This window comes from Carassius auratus, chromosome 18 (assembly GCF_003368295.1).
Source record: "Carassius auratus strain Wakin chromosome 18, ASM336829v1, whole genome shotgun sequence".
Taxonomy (NCBI): domain Eukaryota; kingdom Metazoa; phylum Chordata; class Actinopteri; order Cypriniformes; family Cyprinidae; genus Carassius; species Carassius auratus.
Genome location: NC_039260.1, coordinates 18,828,247 through 18,852,701, shown reverse-complemented (window position 1 = coordinate 18,852,701; position 24,455 = coordinate 18,828,247). Strand labels below are relative to the sequence as shown.

General features: G+C 38.6%; 2 protein-coding genes across 10 annotated transcripts in view; both read right to left on the bottom strand.

Annotated features, from left to right (window-relative positions):
- Nucleotides 1-3,614, bottom strand: part of veph1 (ventricular zone expressed PH domain-containing 1) — a 146,859-nt gene extending 143,245 nt beyond the window's left edge. The window contains exon 1 of the mRNA XM_026287911.1: nt 2,126-3,614. The gene's annotated coding sequence lies outside the window, so the exon portion shown is untranslated. The remainder of the gene's footprint in view (nt 1-2,125) is intronic.
- Nucleotides 3,615-4,907: 1,293 nt separating this feature from the next.
- The window catches only part of LOC113118600 (E3 ubiquitin-protein ligase TRIP12), a 91,363-nt gene continuing 71,815 nt past the window's right edge, over nt 4,908-24,455 (bottom strand). For 4 of the 9 annotated variants that reach the window (XM_026287901.1, XM_026287897.1, XM_026287899.1 and 1 more), the window contains 28 exons: nt 24,010-24,175; nt 23,710-23,827; nt 23,381-23,537; nt 23,137-23,290; nt 22,263-22,491; nt 21,934-22,052; nt 21,524-21,728; nt 21,318-21,418; nt 20,993-21,167; nt 20,742-20,883; nt 16,937-17,128; nt 16,479-16,630; nt 12,531-12,688; nt 12,368-12,441; nt 12,060-12,259; nt 11,709-11,836; nt 11,432-11,583; nt 10,769-10,911; nt 10,517-10,673; nt 10,296-10,394; nt 9,871-9,985; nt 9,533-9,690; nt 9,202-9,366; nt 8,937-9,101; nt 8,731-8,844; nt 7,624-7,718; nt 6,670-6,773; nt 6,387-6,583 (listed from right to left, as the gene is read on the bottom strand). In XM_026287901.1, the coding sequence (XP_026143686.1) occupies nt 6,387-6,583; nt 6,670-6,773; nt 7,624-7,718; nt 8,731-8,844; nt 8,937-9,101; nt 9,202-9,366; nt 9,533-9,690; nt 9,871-9,985; nt 10,296-10,394; nt 10,517-10,673; nt 10,769-10,911; nt 11,432-11,583; nt 11,709-11,836; nt 12,060-12,259; nt 12,368-12,441; nt 12,531-12,688; nt 16,479-16,630; nt 16,937-17,128; nt 20,742-20,883; nt 20,993-21,167; nt 21,318-21,418; nt 21,524-21,728; nt 21,934-22,052; nt 22,263-22,491; nt 23,137-23,290; nt 23,381-23,537; nt 23,710-23,827; nt 24,010-24,175 (4,134 nt within the window). Of the gene's footprint in view, nt 6,584-6,669; nt 6,774-7,623; nt 7,719-8,730; nt 8,845-8,936; nt 9,102-9,201; nt 9,367-9,532; nt 9,691-9,870; nt 9,986-10,295; nt 10,395-10,516; nt 10,674-10,768; nt 10,912-11,431; nt 11,584-11,708; nt 11,837-12,059; nt 12,260-12,367; nt 12,442-12,530; nt 12,689-16,478; nt 16,631-16,936; nt 17,129-20,741; nt 20,884-20,992; nt 21,168-21,317; nt 21,419-21,523; nt 21,729-21,933; nt 22,053-22,262; nt 22,492-23,136; nt 23,291-23,380; nt 23,538-23,709; nt 23,828-24,009; nt 24,176-24,455 lie in introns of all 9 variants that reach the window. The other 5 variants (XM_026287900.1, XM_026287904.1, XM_026287902.1 and 2 more) reach the window with 3 other exon arrangements.

Here is a 24,455-nt window from a genome sequence, read left to right as displayed (position 1 = left end):
TGATCAATGCAGATGATGCCACTTCTGTCCTGAGTAGAGATATGGCAGAGAGATGCCTTTCTCTGTCAGAAAGAAAACAGAACAAACAACAGAACCACTGCGTCTCCGAACAACAGCATTTTGTTCCTCAGCATTACACAGACCAGCAAATTATTCAAATGAATAATTTTTAAACGAATCAGTTGATTCAACTCACTCATTAAGACAGTTACTTGCTGCCACCTACTGGTGGCTGTAGTTTCGTATTTAATAAATTAGCTTATTTAATTTTTGCAATATTACATTTAAACTTTGACTATAGCCTAGACATGTTGTATAATCTATGAACCTCAAAACATATGTTTGTGTATTTTGTGTTACTCTGTAATGATGTTCTATTTGAGCTGCAATTGTAGTTTAGGTAAAGGGCCCAAACATAACCTCAAGCCCAGGGGCCCACGCCCCCCTAAGTCTTGTCCTGTACACAGCAGTATAATCAGATGCTTTCTTAACTGCTGTTTTCTCACCACTGTCATTTTTGGTGTGTTTGTTATTGAGAGGAAAGAGCAGTTTGGGGGCGGCATCGGGATGTTCGTTAACAGTGTATTCAGAACTTATTTTTACTTCCATTGGTCAGATATTTCACAAAATTCACCACTGTCCACAGCAAGGGTGTATACATCCGACACTTAATCCCGTATCACATTGCAAAATTCATCTCGCCTTTTAATACATGTGCTTATTTTTTCCCAAACCATTTAAGTCCAAACCCACCAAATTTCCCAATTTTATGTGAAAATTACCTCAGTTATATTGTTCAGCTTTAAAATATTGGCTTGATTTTTTTTTTTTTTTTGCACTTTGCAGTGGATTATTTATTAAGAATAACAGGTACATTAGTAAAATAATTAAAATCGATTTCAATACTATTTATATAAAAAATTATATTTCATGTCCAATTATTTCAGGAGAGTAGTAACCAGCTTGGAAAGTGGAGAGAGACACTCCTATCAATTTGAATTAGTTTAGTCAACGTACCTCCATCTGTGTGAAGAGACCAGCTTTGATATACGTTTTAATTAACCGACTAGTTGTTTAGTACGGTGTTAGGACATTATACAGAAATACACAATTCTCCTTCATCAGCGCGATTTTTCTTTTGAGATTGCACGACCTCATCTCAGTCTGACTCTGAAAGTTCGTTGTGAAATGCCCGCGAAAACTAGTTCAGTAACGTTAGTGTTTTGAACAGTTCGATTCAACGATTCGGTTCATAAACCCCACACAGAAATCCATCAGCATCCAATAATCGCTATTTTACCTTTTAAAGTATATGTATTTAACACGTTTATTGCTTAGAGTTGCTATAAAGCAGTACGACATCGTTTTAGTGTGTTGATAAAACCACTATATAGTGGTAAACTTTATTCCAATTCGTTTTATTTTGAACATTTCTTCCATTTTGTTATTAAGATAATTTGCTTTGCTAATGACAACGCGAGAAAATGATACGGCAAAAAGTATCAGTGGAAAAGGGCTATAATGCGAGTTGACTAGGGAATAGCTCGGTTTGTGAACAGACTGATTCACTACCAACTCGTTCAGGGCTGATTGTGAAGCGGTTTACTCAATTAATTGAAAAGGGCGGACTCATAAGAAGATTCGTTCACGAACTGTTGCCAAGGTGACGATCGGTGGAATGCGCGCGGATCCGCGGAAACCTTGCGACATCAATGGTAATATAAGATCACCGTGCTTTAGTCATCCTTGAAGACTGACTTCAGAAGCTAGACATCAACAGAGTGCACCACGAAATTCTGCATTAAAGCTAGAATAAGAATACGAACCATATTTGCCTAATAAAACAACTTTATTTAAGATATTGTTAATTTTGTATTGAGATCCTTTGCTCGTGATTGTGTATTCGGAGTGAACGCGTCCGTCCACAACAGTTAGTCTTAGTCCACATTTGATCACATCGACATACCTGAATTCAGTAAATGTTATTGCAAGCAGATGGGTGTTTTGTTTCTCGCACCCCTCATAGCAACTTTTGCTGGGACATGCTGATAATCAAAACACATTTCTTCAAGCATCGTATGAGCAAATAACGTTACATGCGCTCAAAATACTCAAGGTCACTTACCCTCTTTCTGTCCAGCAGTCAGTGGCTTTGCAGCTGATATGAAAACTGGAATGAGAATTTTGTTAAGATTCCAAGGCGAGATGCTCGCTGTTCCTAACTTCTCCCGCAGGACGCGGTTTTATTTTCCCGTCAGTCACCGGAGAGCTGCAGGCGGCCGATCCGCCTCCGTGTGGCCAGAGCTGGAGCTACATTGAGCAACAGGTGCATTTACTATTGTTCGTTATGTTCGCATTTTTGCCCCTGAATATTTTTTCCCCAGGTTTTTCTCCAGCTTTCTGGCGCCCTCATCTGTCCGTGTAAAGAAAACGCAACCATTTCCCACCAGTACCTTTAGATGACTGCTTGGAATGAAATTATTAATTTTAATAAAACTGAACTAACACTGTATTAAACACAAGTGACCGGACTGTCATGTAAATTAAATTTGATTATTGTGATTTGTGAGAGACTTGAGTAACTAAATTCAGGTGCACCACATGGCATATTTTAGCTTTATGTTAGACTTGACACCTTCTAGAATATTAATTTATATGCAGTATAAAGATTGCTTGTATTTTTAGTCCAAAATATTTTGGTCATGTTATGTTTCTCAACGTTAAAATACAGAAATGTAAACAATTCTTTCTAACAAGAAAGACATATTTGGACATATTTAGACTTATTTAAGTTCTGCTCGGCAGTAATACAGTACTTTAAATAACTATGACAATATTATTATGAATTTAATGTTTTCAACGGTACAGGACACAACAATGAGCATGCCCCATGACCCGAGACAACTTGAAAGACTTGGGACAGTTGTCAGAACTTCACAAATGTCACAAGTTTATCGTCTGCATGGGTTTAAAAAACATAGTTAACTTAAAATTAATAAAATTGCTGAAAATCACCCAAGATGTAAATCAGTTTCTTAACAGATTTGGAGAAATGTAGCATTACATCACTTGCTCAGTTATGGGCCTCTGCAGTGAATGGGTGCCATCAGAATTGAGTCCAAAAAACCTGCTAAAAATGCCTCAATCAACATAACGTCCATCAATTAATATCTTGTGAAGAATCTGTTTGTAAGAAACAAATTCATCATTAAGGTGATTTAATTTTAAACTGTTGCTTTCTAGCCAAAATACCAGTCCATGGTAATACTTCCTCCAGAGAAAAAGTCCATGCACTGTTGTCTTCTCATCAAAATCAAGACATATTTGTTTAGAAGCATTTAGAGAACCTTACAAGAAGCTTTCCTGTAAAAGGTCCTTGATCTGTGCTTATTTCTATCCTGATTCAGAAAAGAAGAGTGAAGAGGGCAATATTATGAATAATCAACAAGTTAAACTGCCTTGATGGATTTATTACATTTAGTCATTTTGCAGACGCTTTTATCCAAAGCGACTTACAATTGGGGGACACAAAAAGTTATTTATCTGAAAGAGGCCAACAGATACAGGAAGTGCTTGTAATACCAAGTTTTAGACATTGTTCAAAAAAGTACAAGCTAGAAAAAGAAGAAATAAATAAAGATAATTATTTATTTATTTTTACGGTGAAGCCAAGAAGTTTTGAAAGAGATTAGTTTTCAGCTGTCGCTTGAAAATCGTCAGTGATTCAGCATTCTAGATAGTGAACATCATTCCACCACCCAGGAATGATGAAGGAGAATGTTCTGGAAAGTGATTTTGAAACTCTCTGTATTGGTACCAGACTTCTGGAGGGGATGTAGATTCCTAATAGTGAGTGGAAGTAGGCGGGAGCTGAGCCTGTGACTGTTGTATATGCAAGCATCAATGTCTTGAACTTGATGCGAGCAGTAACCGGTAGCCAGTGCAAGGAGATAAAGAGAGGTGTAACATGGGCTCTTTTGGCTTTATTGAAGACCAGTCGTGCCACTGCATTCTGAATCATTTGTAGAGGTTTGATTGTGCTTGATGGAAGTCCAGCCAGAAGAGCTCTGCAAGTAGTCCAGTCTAGAAAAGACAAGGGCCTAGACAAGAAGTTGTGCAGCATGCTCTGTTAGAAACGACCTGATCTTTCTGATGTTGTGCAATGCAAACCTGCAAGATCGAACAGTCTTTACAATGTGGTCTTTGAAGGTCAGCTGGTCATCAAAGGTAACACCAAGCTTTCTGACACTCTTACAATTACAAACATGCATCTTATAGATTATTATGCTGTTTTGATCAGCTGTTTGGACTCTCATTCTGATGGCACCCATTCACTGCAGAGCATCCATTGGAGGGAATGTGATAGAACGCTAATCCATGTAAAATAACTAAACCATAGTTCATGTCGTGCCAATTCATCAGTCAAGAGACTTTTCCAAGTAGGTCTAACAGAAAATTGAAAAAACAGCTATTTGAAATTCACTAATCAAATTTTAAATAATGCAGTCACTGCATAAATGTTACCTCATTTTGCTGTATGCTGCTCCATGCAAACTTGATCTTTGCAAGTGCTGTGCATGTGAAAACATTACACAAGGCAACATTCCTCCCAAATTTACAATGTGCTTCCCCACCAGAATAAAAACTCTATGGTTTAATGTTTCAAAGCAAATAAATTAAGACAGCCATAAATATTTAATGTTGTCAACCCTCCCCAAATACAGCAAATGAATTGCATTTCTGTCATATCTGTCACTAGCTCAATTATTTCATCAGGGTACTTTAACTCGTATACTGCTTATTCAGAAGAAAGTTTGCATCGTACACTTCACTAACGAAGGCAACTACTCATGTGCTTTTGACCCTTGACCATGTTCATTGTAGACTTTAACCAACACCAGCACAGACCGAGTCAAACAATTACTTTATTTATGTTCAGGTAAAAACATGAACCTGATGCAGTAAATTATTGCAGATCTTAGAAACCAGCACATGAACAATGAGGACAGGAGAGCGCACAGCAGCACCTCCTCCTGGCCACAGACTGCAGTGCACACCACGGTTTGTTCCAAGCCAGCAGTGCAAAAATAAACTACAGCAAGAGGGGAAAAAAAAAGAAACAATAGAAAATTAAAAAAAACCAAACAAAGAAAAATAGGGCAGACAATCCCACCTCAAACCGGGTGTGAAACCTGCATATAAACTTTATTTTAATGAACTTTTTTTTTTTTTTTTTTTTGAAATGCTATCTGGCCATGAAACCATAAAATAAGACCAGCCGATTCTTTTAAATGAATTTCTTGTGCTCGGCTACATTACGGGATTAAAGCCTGGCTTCACCAGCCAAGCAAACTTCAGCAGGCCCATCATTAAGACCTCAAGTCCCCAGAAGTCCAGCAGAGGCACACTACTAGAACCATGTAGGAGTCTATTCATCCAACACAATGGATACATCTTTTCAACATGGAGCTGACGCTTTATGTGAAATGTCGGCCAGAAAACTATTTCAACTTGGGTTAAAAAACAAACAAACCAAAATAATAATAATAATTATAATAATAATATTATAATAAAGATACTACACTTCCCGCATTCAACCACCTGGAACTCTCTTGCACGTTCAAAATTCTCTCAAATAAAAAGGAAGGGGGAAAAAAGTGACACACAAGAGGAGAGAGAGAGAAATTAAACAACAATACGGAACTAAAATATAAAGAGTCGTTCGGGGGTATAATACAGAACAGAGGGGAAACTGGGCAGGAGAGCACAGCTATTCTATCAAATGTGTCGAATAAGCAAAATCTGCAAATGTTTGTCTGTACAAATGATCTTTGGAGCTATAAGGACCCTCGCCGGCTTGATGGATGCCCCCTCCCCAACAGGAACACACAGTGAAGATGTCATTCACCAGGAGAAGAACAAAAAAAACATCCCTTTTTTTCTTGATACATCAGAAAGCAATGTTTTCAAATGTCACCCAGGTTTTCTCCTCTTTTTTTTTTCTCGGCTTGAACATTTCTCAACTACTGATATATTTTATAATCTGCTCTGAAGTTTCTTTTTTAAATGTTTCTTTAAAAAAAAAAAAAAAATCTGATGAGTCACGTAACACCCTTTCCTCCTAGTCAGGAGTCAAAAGGAAGTCTCTTATGTTCTATCGTTTAGTTTCTGCAAGCTGCTTTTCTTTAAACATGTAGGCTGTACATATTTTGCCTCAATGTTGGTGTTTGTTTAAAAAAAAAAAAAGGAAAGGAAAGAAAAGAAAAGAAAAGAAAAAGAGCAGGGAAAAATGAAAGAGGAAGTCTAAAGGAAGAAGTCAGGATTTGTGTGGTTCTGCAGTGAGTTGATTGAAGGCCATTTTGAGTGAGAGGGTGCGGGAGGAGAGATCAGGACAGATGGAAAGACTGCTGGCCCTCGCGCGCAGCAATCAACAGTTTCTCGCGCATGATCTCGATGCTGGAGTAATCCGGCAGTTTCAGGTAGTTCACACACGTCATCACCGACGGGAGGAAGTCGTCCGGGTTCTCCGTCGACTCGAACGTCTTCCGAACGATGGTGAGGGGAGGGTTTAAACTCCGGAATCCTGAGAGGAAAACAAAGATGGAGGCCACGTTATCGGAGAACATCTCCCTGACGGCTGATATTCTGTTGATTGAAATGGGTGCTCACCTCCGACAGGAAGTCTGGGGCTGCCTGTGACAAACTGCAGGAAAAGTCTCTGCTGCTCTGCATCAAAACTGCTCAGCACCTCAAACAGGAACCGCACTGCACGGCTACAGACACAACAAAATCTGTCATTTATACAGCCAGGGAGGTTCCTCAGAGTTTGTGTGACGTGTGACTATAATGCATGTTGTGATTACACAGAAAGAGCTTTATTGAGGCCGGATTACACTACACAAGCTGAAAATCTTCATTGCCATGGCAAGTAATGCCTTAATGCCAACTTAGTTACAGAAAAACCGGTCATCATACACTAAAGATCACACACTACCAGACATTAAGTCATTAAAAATGTAAACTTAAAGCAACGCTAAGAGACAAATTAAGATGTTTTGTACAATCAGCTCAAAATATGAAATGTGTCTGATGCCCTCTGACTGGATCGAACCAATGGCTTTGACTCAGCCTTAGATGTAATGCCCTCGGACCATTTGCTGAACTTCTGATGCATTATGGGACACAAAAGTGGAAACACTTCAGGAGTTTCGATCAGATTGGTTGAATTCTAAAGGATTTCCGGGAGACGCGTTTGTCGCGTTCTTTAACGTTCCGCTTGGAAACAGATGCCGTGACGCCAAACCCCTTCACAAAAGAAGAAAACCCCGTGTTTACAACTGTGTGGACAAGCGCTTATCAGGATCAGCTAAACGCTGGATTTTCAGAAGTATGTGAAAAATGTTAAGTTTGAGACATGGAATCTTTAAAACATGTCCGAGAGTTTTACACCGTTATTGTCGCGACATTTTCACACCCTGAAACATGACGATGAACGAAACAAACTGTGATTGGTTGTTTGACGTGTCGGCCTTCTGCCATCAGTCTGAAGATCTGGCTACGCGAGACTAATGGACAACTAGCATCGAGTCCTTCAGAGTTCAAATCAGGGCAAAAGTCCCATACCTGTCATGTGTGTAGCCGTGGTCCGGTCTGCAGCACTCCATTAGTGTCTTCACATCCCAGGACTCTGACTTGCTGCCACACAACAACTGATCCAGCTGGAGAGCACAGGAAAAGAAAGATTAAACTAGATCCAAATCTCATTGTAAAACCACCAGTTAAAAAGGTCATGGATGGCAATCCTGTGGCATACTTTAGAAACAAGTCAATTTTCCATTATAATTTTAGTTCTAGGATTTCAACACTCTACAAACTAATTCTTTTAGTATTATTTATATATTATAACATTTATTTTTATTTTCGGTTTTTAATTTAAGCAAGTTTTGTGCTTTTTAAATATTTCTATTTAGCTTTATTTTTTATTTCAGTTTCAGTTCATCAATTTAATTCTTCAACTTATTTTCTATCAGTTAGTTGCCAATTCAATATTTATTTTTCAGCTTACATTTTTCATCTAATATTTATTTTTAGTTCTATTTCAATTAAAGCATCTTTATGCAAGTTTGTTTTTTGTTTAACCTTGAAATATCAGTTTCAAAATCATTCTGATGGTACACTGACTTCTACTAAGGAGTTTCTTTCTCACAGTCCCCAAACAGTTGTTCTGACAATATGTAAATCTGGTAATTGGGTATGAAATTCAGAAAAAAAGCATTTGTGCAGCTACTCAGTATAATTATGACAATGAGAGCTCATATTGCTTAAAAAACATGACGGCTCCACTGATTATAGGGTAAGAGCAATCTTTGATTGCTTTCTGTATACAATTAAATCAGAATTTGATTAATTGCATATTTTATTGATACTAAGAAGTTCACAGTTTAGTCACTGGCTTGAGTTACTAATATAAATGGCAATTAATGGTTTTGTGACAGTGTCTAACTGTACACAGTTCTAACATATCAAAACAATGTCTACTTATGTGTAAAAAAAAATAGGTAAAGTTTGAATTCTCCATTCATGACACCTTTGGCACGGTTATGGCACACCATTTAAAACTTGTCCTACAACTAAGCAAAATCTTTAATGTGCAATGAGAAGAATAAAGCCAAGAAATACAGCAGGAATCTGTGGCACCTTCAGTGCTTGGTCTTTAAAAAAAGCGCTCACCTCTTCAGGATAGAAGTACTGCAGGTGTTGCAGAGGAAAGACAGACTCAAATCCTTCCCTAAACGACTCAAACTGCCGAGAGACGCCCTCATTGAGTGTCCAGTAAACCACCAACTGCAGACAGATGGAACAAGAGGCGGTGAAGTTAGAATGGTTTATTCAGGCTACATAAATTATGACATGTGTCAGGTTATTCAGTCCCCTACTCTGAGGTATTCCTCCAGGTTGTGAATGGTGACTGGCACGTCTTTGCCCCCTTTCTTCAACTCAATGTTTGGGAATCCAGGCAGAGTGAAGTCCAGGCCCAGATCTTCCACCGAGCAGCCGTTCATGTTGAGACTCTCCAAGGCCTGCTGTAGGGTCTCCCGTGTCTGACAAATACACACAGTTACAATACAAAAAACAGCCCAGGTGTTGGTTGGTTTTGAATGTTTCATGTCTCTATGCATCATGTTAGCGGCCAGTGCTCACATGTGATCTGTCCTGCTCTATTCTCTTCTTCTGGCGGATGATGTCCTCCAGGTGCTGGATGGATTTGGCGACACCAGGATCAATGTTGACCAGGTCATGAGAGCTGACGGAGGACTCGTGCCTCAGCATCCACTTATAGAATGGCAAACCTAGAGGCAAGTCCAACTAGAGACAAAAAAAACAGACACCTGTAAAAGGCTGAAATACTTGAAAGAAAAATAGAAAGGTATAAAACGAATGAAAAGTGTGAAGGTTATACAGTTTCTGAAGTAGAAAACAGTAAAAAAAAAAAGTATTGTCCTTCAAGTCACTTTTTCATGAGTAAACGTACCAATCTGAAGTCCATGATCGCTTTAGCCATCAGTTTTCCAAGAAAACGGAACTTCATTTTGATCTTGGCGATGTGAGCTGGTTTGGTAGTTCGTCCAAATGGAACAGCAAACAACCCTCTGGAACTGAACATATACTTGGTACCCTCCTGCCTCCCTGCTCAGAGACAGACGGAGTGTGTGTGTGTGTGTGAGGGGGAGAGAGAGGCAGAGAGAGAGAGAGAGAGAGAGAGAGAGAGAGAGAGAGAGACGGAAGAAACAAGCTTAGTGAACAGCAGTAGAATGCTATTTTCATTACATTGGAAACCATGCTCAAAATTGACAAATATATGACCGTTACCTTTAGGGTTGGAGAGAGTGACTTCCTCTCCTCTCCAAAGACCCAAATCGGCCCTCTGCAACTCCTGAGACACCAGAGCATAGAACTCTTGCGTAGGTCCGAGGCCTGTTCCCACCTGAGACACAGAGAGAAGTCAGGCATAAATCAAACAAGACTGACAGAAAAGTGGACTCTGAGCAGAAACCGAGAGACTTGTTTAAAATCGCACTGGCTGAAATACACAGACTCTATGGGCTAGTGAAAAAACAGTGGTGGCAAACAGTCAGTATGTTTATAGCGAGCTACCAGAACACCACCACTTCTGCAGGGCCTCCTGTTTGTTACTGTAACAGATTAACGTAAGAACACAAACGACACGGTTGAAATGCACTGGCCAAGAATATTGTGTAGATTATGTTTCTGGCCTAATCGTCAGTCAAGCATACCTCGTTCTCATATTGAATTTCCAGCATGGCTCTGGAACTCCCGAGGTCTTGCATTACTGACTCTGCTTGCTTAAGGAGCTCATCACGGTTTATCGTTCTCTATACATACAATGCAAAGAATAATAGAACGTTAGGAGGTTGTTTATGAATACATACCTCTGCTATGGCGTACATGAAGCAATTACAGCATGCAAATGTTTAAACAGGAATTTCAGGGCAACCTTCTTCCTGTCAAGGCGTGGAGCGACACGGCTGTCTTGTGAGTCAGACTGGTTAATCTCTGGGTTGGTGTCGAGCAGGCGCTGCATGGCGCGATCGCGGTCAAACGCCGTCACATAGAAGAGCATCTGTCGCGTGTCAAACGGGAAGAAGAAGGGACTAGAAGAGAGAAGATTACGGGTTTAAAAAAAAGTCCAGACCAGACAGCTTAAGACCGCATGAATGAAAAGAATAAGATGAAGAGTTTGCAGTACCAGGTCTTGCCGAGCTCGGTGAGCCAGGTGGGGATGTTCCCTGTCATGATGACCAGTGGATCCTGCAACTGTCTGTTGGCCTTTGCTGTCAGTTTACTGTTAATAAACTCACCAGTGGGAATGATCTCTTTATATGCAGCATTCTGGGGAAAAGAGAGATCAATGTAAAATCTAATATGTTGCATTGTGTTATTATTGGGTGAATCTCGCTGAGATATGTCCAGAGGCCTGTTGCATAAACTGTTTAGACTAGTCTTAAGTTAGTCAGCTAATTGTTTTTTTTTTCCAAGACTGGTAATTACTTTTTTAACTGTTACAAAAAGGTAGATTGGTCTTATTTGTATTGAAAAAAAGTAAGACCGATTACTTGGCAACTGCTAGGTTGGTCAAACTAGTTCTTAAGACATGGTGGCTGTTTATGCAACTGGCCCTTGGTTCAAAATAAGTCAGACTAACTGAAATAAGCCTGGCTTATTAGGTAAATTTGTTTTATGGAACAGGCCCCAGGTCACATTTCACACCAAAATCAAAGAGGAATAAAAAAGAAAAAGAACCTTCTACGTTTTGAATTATTATTATAATTAAGCATACATTCTGATAGAGCTTCTGTCATTGTACCTGTGCTTCTGTATGAATGGAAGTGTTCTTGAACATGGTACTCACATCGTACAGGTAGAACCAGTATCTACTGATGGAGTGCAGGACCCTCAGCAGCAGAACCACCTCCATTGAAGGATCGTCAAAAGTGATGCCCTCTGGAGGATCACTAATGAGGTATGACTCTAATGGGTTTGTCACACTGGGACACACACCCTCTGAAAACACACACACACAGACACAAAAAAAGTGTGAATAGAGATGGATTCCAAGGCAGTCCCTTATTAAACTCCTATACAGCTTTTATAGGTTATCAGTACACAAATGCACGATATTTCCCTACCATGCCACAGTTCGTCCTGTTTCTTTGCATTTCGAGGGGAGGTTTTAGTGGGAGCTGTCTGTGCGCGACCCCTCTTCCCTCCGACAGCATCTTTACAGCCCTCTTCATCCTCTCTGACTGGTTTATACCTGTAACACACACAAACAAATATTTATTAACACACTACGAATACAAAATAGTTCAAATAATATGGTTGCAAACAACTGCAAACAAGATTCAAGGTTCAAGATTTGTATGCGTATATAGAGCATATATAACCAACAGTGAAATGTGAGTCAAGTAATAGTGATTATGCGGTTAGTGACTGTGCGGTTTCTGAAAGAGTTAGAAAAAGGCATGCAACTTGTGTACCATATAGTGTGTGTTTTGGTCCAGATGCCAGCCCGTCCCAGAGGATTTGCTTCATCATCTGTGCTCTCTCGCTCCTCCTCAGCCTGCAAGCTGAACTGCCTGACAGCCTGATAAACCGTCATGTTGTACGGCAGCAGGTGCTCTCCTATGTAGAACTGCAGCCTGTGACGTACACTCCCAGAATTCAAGAACTGGGCAGCCTTGGAGAAACGGTAATACACAGTATTAAAAAACATTTTCAAAATACACACAGCATGCCATTCTGATCACAGTTACTAAGTAAATATCATGAAAACAATCATCCATACCAAAGATTCATCAATCTCATCATCAGAACCATCATCATCACTGTCTTCATCCTCCTCCCTGATCCTTCCATACCCTGTGGAGAACGCAAAAGTCAACCATCTCATCTGAGAACTCAGACACCAGAGAACTGAGAAAATCATGTTCAGATTCTTGCGTGTTTACCTCTAACCACAAGGTATCTCTCAATAGCTTGTACCAGGGCCAAGGGGTCAATTTTGACTGGCCCACCCTTCCACTGTTTTACATTGGTGCAGTCTGGGTGTCTTTGCAGCTGGCACTTCAGCTGATGTGTGTTGAAGAACTTAAGGGCTTGTGAACCCCTGCAAAAAAAATAAAATAAAAGAATAATCAGCACAAGATATTTTTTTTGCATCCAAAAAAAAACAAAAAACAATTTTTCCATCAAAGTCAGACTCAATTTGATATATCTGACCTTGGACCACAAAACCAGTCATACAGTGGGTACGGAAAATATTCAGAACCCCTTAAAATTTTCAATCTGTTATATTGCAGTCATTTGCTAAAATCATTTAAGTAAAAAAAAAAAAAATCATCAATGTACACACCATCCCATATTGACAGAAAAACACAGAATTGTTTACATTTTTGCACATTTATTAGAAAAGAAAAACTGAAATATCACATGGTCCTAAGTATTCAGACCCTTTGCTGTGACACTCATATTTAACTCAGGTGCTGTCCATTTCTTCTGATCATACACCTTCATTTGAGTCCAGCTGTGTTTGATTATACTGATTGGACTTGATTAGGAAAGCCACACACCTGTCTATATAAGAGCTTACAGCTCACAGTGCATGTCAGAGCAGATGAGAATCATGAGGTCAAAGGAACTGCCTGAAGAGCTCAGAGACAGAATTGTGGCAAGGCACAGATCTGGCCAAGGTTACAAAAAAAATTCTGCTGCACTTAAAGTTCCTAAGAGCACAGTGGCCCCCATAATCCTTAAATGGAAGATGTTTGGGATGACAAGAACCCTTCCTAGAGCTTGGTGAGAGAGGTAAAGAAGAACCCAAAGATCACTGTGGCTGAGCTCCAGAGATCAGTCGGGAGATGGGAGAAAGTTGTAGAAAGTCAACCATCACTGCAGCTCTCCACCAGTCGGGCTTTATGGCAGAGTGGCCCGACGAGAAGCCTCCCCTCAGTGAAAGACACATGAAAGCCTGCATTGAGTTTGCTAAAAAAACACCTGAAGGATTCTCTGGTCTGATGAGACTAAGAACTTTTTGGCCTTAATTCTAAGCTGTATGTGTGGAGAAAACCAGGCACTGCTCATCACTGTCCAATACAGTCCCAGCAGTGAAGCATGGTGGTGGCAGCATCATGCTGTGAGGTGTTTTTCAGCTGGAGGGACAGGACGACTGGTAGCAATTGAGGGAAAGATGAATGCGGCCAAGTACAGGGATATCTTGGACGAAAACCTTCTCCAGAGTGCTCAGGACCTCAGACTGGGCCGAAGGTTCACCTTCCAACAAGAAAATGACCCCAAGCTAAAATAACAACAACTCCGTAACTGTTCTTGAATGGCCCAGCCAGAGCCCTGACTTAAACCCAATTGAGCATGGAGAGATCAAAGAGCCCTCCGATTCAATCAAAAATATCTTAATTTGTGTTCCAAAGATGAACGGAGGTCTTACGGGTTTGGAACGACATGAGGGCGAGTCATTAATGAGATAATTTTTGGGTGAACTAACCCTTTAAGATAATGCTGTAAATAAGAATCTGAAAAGAAAGCTTTAAATAAATATTTTAATGTGTGTGAATAAAACCAACTGTCCCTACAGATTTAAGTTTCACTTTCCATTATCTGTGACCAAGAGAGGAGCATCTTGGCGGCAAGGATTTAATTCTTTAACAAGACACAAACTGACAGACAGAGTAAAAGACTGGATTTTTTTTCAATCAGGCAGGGTACAAGAGATCAAAACATTTTAGCTGGTGTATATCGTGAATATATTTATCTCTGGTAAGAATCATTTGGTTACACTGCAGTAAATCACTTTATTGTAGTACTATAGTGATTATCTCTTCAGTGTAGATTAATAACTATGACTGGGACTGTCATATACATAACATTATAATGACAACAATATTATAATAAAAAGCAGTGAATTTTTAGAGTTTAGTTGCCATGTTTCTGCACATAGTTGCATGAAGAACACATCCACAAAATGAATTCATTCAGAGCCGTGCAGAAATGTTCACTTCTGCATTCGGGGGATTTTGTGCAGATAGCCAAATAGCCTCTACACATTTTCCCGATGTGTTAACATCAGTAATTATGACTGTCAAATGTTTGACTTGACCCTTGGTTATGTATTTTGCCGTTGCCCCGCCCCAAAAATATGATTCGACCATCAGTAGACTATCGGTTAAGATTTGAAAATTCCAATGGGACTATGAAAATCCTTAGTCAGGGACACCCTTAGTAATTTATATTGCTAAGAACTTCATTTGGTTTAACTTTGAAGTCAATTTTCTCATTTTTATTTTTTTGCACCCTCAGATTCCAGATTTTCAAGCACACAAGTCAACAATGTGACTATGAAAATCCTTATGCCTGTTTCACACATACTCCTTCTGCAGTGCGTCTGCAGTCCGTGTGCGTTACATATGTGGTGCTGAAGCAGCACGGACTAATTGTGCTTTCACACAGGACGCGTTTGCAGTCTGCTACTGATCCGCGTCGGTTTAAGCCACAAAAAAAAACAAAAACATTTGTCCATTATTTTGATATTAAAGCATGTAAAAAAAAAATTATAAAACAAATGAACAAGGTTTTTCAGCATTGTGATACTCTTTCACAATACAGTAACATTCTTTCATAGACATATTTAAATTCAAATATAAACAATGTATTACTCATGCATTTGACTGCTAGGTTTTTATAATAAGTTGCTGAAACAAGCTGCAACACATTTAAACACAACATTAGCCTAATTTTCTTGTTAGGATATCACAAACATTTAAAATTAAAACTCACCACTGACAGAAACAGTCGACTCTCGTGCCTTTTGCATTTAAAACTTTATTACACGCAATCCAACGGGTCTTAAATAACTTTGTTTTTCTGCCTCTATAAAAGTGCATATATAATGTTGCCTTGTTTCTCTAAAGTTGCTCTTTTTCTTGTTTTAAATCAAGCCAAAACTCATGTGTTGCGTGTGAATATATTTATGTATTTATGTATATTTTCGTCTGTGTTGTTTTCTTCAATAATTGCACTGTCCATGGAGCGGACCTGACTCACATTTCACTGCTGGTTATATATGCTATATATAATTTTGTATGTGACGAATAAAAATCTTGAATCTTGAAACACAGTAGGCTTTAATTAGTATACATTTATTGTGAAATGACTGCATTTCCGTATCAATCCATGTTCATTTTTACCGCGAACAATCTGCTATCACTTTAATTCAGCACTTACAGCACAGCAAAAATAGACTCTGTACATAAACGATCGCTGCACTGCTGCTGACGCACTGCTCCTGGAACGTACTGACGGACCGCAACCACGTGCAGTGTGAACGCTGGAATCCGATAACATGGGTGCGTAAAAAATTATGCAACACATACGCAAAGCAGATGGAGTATGTGTGAAACGGGCGTTAGTCAGGGATACCCCTAGTAATTTACATTATTAAGAACTACATTTGGTTTAACTTTAAAAGGCAATTCGTTCAATATTTAATTTTTTTTGCACCCTCAGATTCCAGATTTTCAAGCACAACATCTGAAGTGGATCAAAACCTTTCATCATCAAAGTAGTCCTAAAACAAAAATGCATTCTTGTAAATGTACATCTTTGATTAATTTTTTTTGAAAGTGTAGTTGTATCTCTGTCAAATATTTTTGTATCAAACCATACATTAATGGAAAGCTTATTTATTCAGCTTTCAGATGATGTATAAATCTCGATTTAAAAAATGTTTTACCCTTCAACTGGTTTTGTAGTCCAGGGTTAACATATAATCTTAGCTTTTGGTTTGAATCCATAATTCATAGAAAAAAATACTTGTTATATAAGCAATTGTTAAATGGAGGTACTTACAACAAGAGCATTAAAGAAGAGAGTACAGAGAGAATTACCTGCTTCCGTTGCCGTTCCCACTGGGAAAATCATGCACTTTAACAGGAAACTGTTCCATCTGACTAAGGCAGTTGTTCATCTTGTGCACCAATGCCAGTAGTGGGCCATTCTCTGTTGGGTCCAAACGTCCCAGAGGTTCCTGCCCTGGTATCTGAATCACGTATAACAAACAATTAGTCACACTGTTCACACTAGTAACTACTACAAACAAACAGCCCAATTAACGTGTCAAATACATTCAGTCCTAAGGGAAAAGTATAACACATTTACAAAACCTAGTGAGCTGCCTTGCTGTCTCTGTATGATACATATACATACTCCCACACATTTCAGTGTCAGAGATGCTTTGGGGTAGGCAGAGCCAATATCTCAGCTTATAGTAATTAGTAGCAAAAAGCAGTAAAATTAGCTTTGTGAGAGACAGGAAGCTGTATGTGTTTTTTCAAGGGTCACTAACCGGGCAGCAGAAGAACACATGCAGGAACCTCTTGATTCTCTCATCTCTACTGATCGTGTCCCGTTCACTGTTTGATGTTAGATACAACAACAGCTGCTTCACAAGCCCACTGTGCTGGATCTCAAAAGAGGACACGTCCGATTCAGATACAATACTGCTAATCTCCTCTAGACACTCTACACCGCTGTCAATCTGAAACATTCAGAAAAACACAGTTTGAGAGAAAGAATACATTCCACTGGACAACAAAAACTCAAAAATGGTTTTCGCTCTAAACTGTACAAATTAAGTAATAAACAGCATCAAAGTGTTTCATAAAGCGTATTGCTTCTGTGGTAAAACATTTAAATTAGGCAGCATGACAGAATCTGCATAATAACTGCTTTATAATGTAGGGAAATATGTTTTCCGCATCAGAATCCAGTCATAAAACGAAATTCAGAGAAATTCAGAGAACGAATTAATCAAAAATAGGTCATTAACACTTAAATCAAGTCATGATCTGGACTAGTTTCTGTAATTATTAAGCAGTAAAAGTTCATTTAAATATGAATCCTGCATGTTCTGCGTGTCTCCGTTAACCCTCTGGAGTCTAAGGGTATTTTTGGGGCCTGGAGAAGTTTTGTCATGCCCTGATATTTGTGCTTTTTTCAGTTTCTTATAAATATCTAAATGGGTAAAGTCTAATATCACTGTAATCAGCACAAACTGGGCTATAATAATATGTGAAATGCATGCATGTACATGATTGTATTTTTGAGAAAAAAAATGTTATGCATGGTTAGTGAAAAACTAAAAATGTTAAATCACTTGAATAAGGCCATAAAACACATACATAACATTGGTTCCCGAGATTGTTGAGAACTGGAGCTTGTAGCCTAGAATTTTTCTTTCTAAATTATGTGAAAATCATCTTGTTTACTCATTCACAGAAAACAATATATTGATTTAAATTTTCTAAGACACTTTTTGTTGGTAAAAGTCATATGCGAGTAGGCGTCAACTACCATGAATATCATTGTGATTTACACCTGAGAAGACAAAGGCCTGCATAATGAGCTGCATAATGAGCCTCTAATTCAACTGTGCCACTGAGGGAGGACTTACAAGAAAGAATGTGAGAACAAAATAAAAGTATATCATTTTATGTTTGTAGTTTATTAAGAATATATTTAATTATCCCACAACATAATTTAATATCCACTTGGGGGAGCAGTTAAACAGTTTATTAGGGACAATCAAAGCTGACTTTCAAACAAATTTTTAGGCATCCTTACTCCAGTCACACAATCCTTCAGAAATCATTTTAACAATCTTATTTTCTACCAAAAAAAAAAAAAAACATTTATTATCATCATCATCATCATTATTATTATTATTAATGTTGAAAAGAGCTGAGAATATTTTTCAGGTTTTTTTAGGGGGAATAAATTGAAAGAACTGCATTGTTTTTACATTTGTTAGAGTTATCTCTATTTGACACATTTATATTATTTACATCAAGCTTTTGAATGGTATAGTATTGTATACTGTTATTGAAACTTCATAATGTTTCACTTGATTATACATTTAGTCAGGAATTATAGTTTGGAAAAAGTATTTGTAAAAAGTCTAACTAGTACAATGTTTACACGTTATGTGAAAACTAGTACAAATAAATAAAAAGAGACTTACTCATGTTTATGATCTCTGCTGAATAAAGTGCTTCATTCTTTTTTCTGAGGAAATCCATTTCTCAAATCCTCAACCACATCACATCTTTTTGGGTGTGATTTATGTCTTATTCCTCTCATCGCGAAGCAAACAGTAAAATAAAATAAAAACTCAAAGAACAGTCTGGCTGCTTTTTCTTCTGTGTGGGCATATTCAAGCCGCGCGCTTCTGTTTGAATCTGAATAGCGCGTTAAGCGCGGGGGCGTGGTCACATTAAATATAATGAGCGGATATATGAAAAATAGACATCGCGTTGTTTTCATATGGATTACTTTATCTCAGAATATTTGTTTTCGGCAGCACCTGTTTAGTTTAAAAGTAGACATTTCAGGCTTTCTATAGATATCTCTCTCATATCTCTTCGTTGAGTATTCACGGAGTTACAGTTCATTTTAATGATGTGTTTGTACATGACAATCAGCGGAGACAAAGACTGCAGATAGCATACCTTGTTTGTTATCTTTATTTTATAAGTGCACAAAGGTGTTTTGTTATTATGTCTGTATCCAAAAAAAAGTAGACCCTTTACAGATTCGATTGATGTATTGCTCTTATCTGTACGATTAAAACTGAGAGTGTAATTTAAGTTCTTTTCGGGGTTATCCGGAGAAAATGACTCAAAACGCATATATGCGTTAATGGACTCGAGAGGGTTAATGAATGGTGCAGAGGCGCGGTTTCATTTACTACATTTGAAGACATTGTGCTTATTACTATTTTTCAGTAAAAAGCAGTGAATAGCAGTAGTTGCCGTGTTTCTGCACATAGTTGCATAAAGAACACGTCCACAAAATGAATTCATTCAGAGCCGTGCAGAAATGTTCACTTCTGCATTCAGGGGATTTTGTGCAGATAGCCAGATAGCCTCTACACATTTTCCCGATGTGTTAACATCAGTAATTATGACTGTCAAATGTTTGACTTGACCCTTGGTTATGTATTTTGCCGTCGCCCCACCCCCAAACATTTGATTCGACCATCAGTAGACTATCGGCAAGATTTGAAAATTCCAATGTGACTATGAAAATCCTTAGTCAGGGACACCCTTAGTAATTTACATTGCTAAGAACTTCATTTGGTTTAACTTTAAAGTAAATTTTCTGATTATTTTTATTTTTTGCACCCTCAGATTCCAGATTTTCAAGCACACAAGTCAACACTTTTCATCACCAAAGAACCGATTTCAGAACTGTTAAGGTATTCCCTGCAACCAGTCAAAATAAAAGTTTGGTTTAATTTGAAGACATTGTGCCTATTACCGTACTATTTTTCAGTAATGTACATACTACTACTTCTACTAAAATGAAACAAGCAATATTTTTTAAGGAATAATCACATTTCTTCCATGTTTAAATTTTAATAGTAAATCCCCTTTGTTTGCCAAAAAATGTATTTAAATTTTAAATAATTAAAAGATAAATGAAATGAATATTTTATGCTTCCATATGATAACCAGAAAATATTAAATACACAACACAGAATTTCTGAGGGGGAAAAAAATCATAAGTCTACTTTAAGAAAAAAAAAGAAAAAAAAATTAAGTTGTTCTATGCATTCAAATAATCAGATATGCTAAAATACAGAATTTGGTAACAATAAAAATATGCCGTCGCCCAACCCCCAAAAATATGATTCGCATACAAGTCTTAATATTAATGTAATGTATAAATAACGAAGCATATTATATATGATAAATGAACAGTTAAATCGCTATTGTACGTGGACCATCCATGTGGTCTCAAAAATTGCCTGCTCGCAGCCTCCTAATGACGAAAATGACATACTGCAGACATGCAAATAAACAGACATGCTAAAATACAGAATTTGGTAACAATAAAAATATGGTGAAAAAAAAAATTCATAGGGCCCTAAACATTATTTTTATAAAACTTTTATAAACTTTTAATAAATTGATGTTAAACTTTAGACGTTTTTAGATTTTAATTAAATAGACATGCTTTTTAATTAATAAAAATTAAATGTAACTTTTAAAAAGGAGTCGAGAAAAAAAAAATTAATTTAGAAAAAAATAAAACTGATTTCATAGGGCCCTAATAATGGCTACAAATGCTAACTTTGTGTCTGGGGTTACCTGCAAGTTCAGCTGTTCTGTGGCAGTACAGAGTCTTTGCAGGACATTCAGTGCAGGGTTGCTTCCATCCACGCTCTCAGAATTAAAGTAACGCTCCACAAACTTGCTGGCTTGTTCTTTTATCCAAGCCTTTATCTTATCCCTGAAACGTCCAAAAAATTCACTATGAATATCAAAAGAACTTGTATTTCGTAACCCCAAAACTTTAACCAAGAGTCTGAAGAATGACAGTGACAAACACGTAGCTTTACCTGTTGTTTGAAACCGAGTCCTTGGGTGGCACTCGTGCCAGACCACTGACCCCTGCAGTGCGTGAGGGCTCTGAGTTGGAGCTGTTAGTCTGAGTCCCCAGCTTACCCCAGGTTTTGGGATTTAAACTGGCCAGGAAAGAGGACTTGGGGGACTGTGTGGTTGTAGGACTCTTAGCTGTGGAGGAGATGCGTAGGTAAATAAAACATGACGCCAAAAAAAGCAGCTGAACACACAAAGCATTGACATTGTATGAATATTTTTGTATTAAATGAGACATCAAGTATTTTTAGCAACAATGCAATTCTCAACACAAGGACTACGTACCCTGATTATCCACTTTGTCATCGTCTCTGGGTGGGGAGTACTTAGGACGCCTTGGTCCTCTTTTAGGAAGGCGTTTTCTTTTCAGAACATCACTCAACCTACTAGAGAACAGAGGGTTCTCATTTTAAACTTTAAATGGCAAGACATTAGTTACCAAGCCTGCAAACTCTAGATAAGTAACGGTGCACGTGAGAGTGGCTCTATACCCCTGCGGACTGAGATCCAGCGAGTCATCCATGCTGTGCTGGAAACTGGGCGAGCCTAAGTCTGGCGTGATGTTAGAAGCAGCTGTAGTGGTTGCTGTTGTGATGGTGGTGGTGCAAAGACTAGCTGTGCCACTGGTGCACGCTTTCGGAGGGCTGGTGAGGAACACCTCGGATTCAGAGAGGTTCTTTACCTGGTGCATAACACCTAAACAGAACAAGAGTGAGAAAACGGCAGTGTTAGGTGTAATGCATAACTGTAATCTAATATATATTTATGCAGGGGATGATGCAATGTTGAAGACAACTTTTAGTTTTCCGCGTAATCTTGCCAAAGCTAGTGAGAATTAATTATTTGACCTAAATTCTGAAAAGGTTTTGTTTGAAGCTTATATTAAAACCAGATCCAGTACCTTCCCGCCTGAAATAAACACTGAACACATCTGGAAGCTTCTGCATGAGGATCTCCGCCATCTGTAGAGAGCCCACTACAATCTTCAGGTCCTGACTGGACAGCATGGAAGCTATGTGGCTACAGACAAAAGATCACCATTAATCAAGACAAACAAACACTCTTACATGGTTTGCATAAGGCATCTATCTTCACTTTTATGTACAACTGAAACGCAAGGCAATTAAATCATGAAATGGAAATAGGTGCACAAATGAACACCAGGACAGTGGTGCGACGATAATTAACATCTTCCTGATTTCACACAGAGCTCTGCATTCACAGACTGACCTAGACACAGCATGGTTGCGCAGTACGTCTTTTAGCAGCTCTGCATCTGCGAAGAAGATGATCCGGAGGATGGCTCTAAGGCACTTGTGTCTGACTGCAGGCCCAGCTGAGGAGCTGTACACCTCATACAGAACCCCAAACAGAGTCTTTATGAAGCACTTGGCCAGCTCAGGGTCCTCTTTCATCAGCTGAGCACGTGCGTCCTCTCGCCGCACCTCCAAGTGCCCTCCTGTGGAGACAGAAACTATTTTAAACATTCTTGCTAAATATCCCGTTTATTGATTCCATTGTAAGTGTGTTTGTTTCTCCACTGGACATAAGTATTTGACAGCAGAGGCTGCCTAATATTTCATATTTGCTGATTAAATGGCACAGAGTTGCTTTGTGGATTATTTTTTTCTTCTATTATGCCAGAATTATATGATTATGATGAATGGTTTAACTCATCTACACTTCCAAGTCTTACACAAACATTGGCCTTGAGTACTGCATGTTCACTGACAATATAAGAGGATAACATCAGTTCCGATGTTAAGATTTACTAGTTACAAAGTCAAGGATAGGTACATAATTTTTGCCTTTGACATTTTATATAAAAAGAGATGACTTTTGAATTATGCAGATAATATTCAGAGTTAAGGGCGATCCAATTTGCTCTAACAAACATGCACTCCAAAGAAGACATGCTGTGAAGTAGATCTTGTTAATTAAAATGTTGTTATGTTAATGTCAAGTTCATGTGACAAGTGTTAATAGCTTTTCTTGCTTTTGATAATCCAATCTCTTGCATCAAAAGACAATTTCTTGTCTTTCTGCATTACTTTTAGACATTTTTCACAGATTATTAAATATAGTATAAGTGTGGCATATGCACCTGTGCCGGGGTTGGCCAGAGGGTTGGGTTTTCTCTGAATGGCTCGGGCAGTGCCAGTATCTTCGTTTATCTGCTGCATAGAGTTGAAGTCAATGGTGTAGACACGGCCGAGTGTCGACAGACTTATCTCGTCTTCCCCGTTCTGGTGTGCAGTCTAAGAAAAAAAAGCGATCAATTAAGATCAAATGGTGATTCTGAATTATTAACTGGTCTTCTGAGTGCCACACTAACTACATCAACATACTTCAATGATGCGGCTGTCGATGCGGTTATACGGGTGCCACAGGCCTCGGTCATCTCTCCACTGCCAGATGGCGCCCTCTGTGGTCTGAGCACTGCCTTTCTTCAGCATGGCGTCAACCGCAAAGATGCCCTCTCTAGGCAGACATGGCATCAGCTCACTACAGCAGAGAGATAAAACACAGTGATCAAACATTCATTACAAGCAAAGATGACAAATTTCATTTTGGAGTGAAATAATCCTTTAAGCTTCGTTATAATTTCTCCGTTTACTCAAAGGATTTAATCAGACATCACAGACAGAACCACACAGAGAGAGGTGGTTTCATATACCAGATGAGTGAGGTGAGTTCATAAAGCTCCTGGGGGCTTCTGGGAACGAGGTCAATCTGCTCTTGACAGCTTCCACTGGATGCACCACAGAGCAGGAAACGCAGGGTCTCTGCTATATCTACAAACACAAAATATGCACAGTCACTCAATATACATTTACTTGAAGTTCATAAAACAGGCCACATATCGATCTTCATCTTTAATAAGTGCAAAACAAAATGTTCTTAAGAACTACATTTAGTGCTGGCATTATTTTCTAATAAAAACAGGACTCTTTAGTCATGCCTGCGAGTGACTTACTCTGTTTCATGAGCTGCACAGCCAGGCATGGGCAGTTGGAGCACATGAGAGAGAACATGCGCACTACCATGATGAACATGCCGGAGCTGAGCACGGGTGGAGTGAGCACCAGCAGCTGCTGGATGTTGGTCAGCAGGTCCCGTGACGCCACCTGCTGTAACAGGTTCTGTGCCACACAGAGCAGAAGTTAATGAGGTTACACTAAATGCACAAAAATGTTAAGAGAGTAGTGCCGGCCAATGCACAAATAAGTTGTTTTGACAATTCAGTTTGAAGTGATTCACAAGACATTTGCAATTTTTAAATAAAATTGCTGAATTAATTTAATGATTTTTTCTAGTGCGCGTGTCCTATTCTCACCAAATTTAAAACACTGCTTTGTTTGAACTACCATATTTTTCGGACTATAAGTCGCACCGGAGTATAAGTCGCATCAGTCCAAAAAC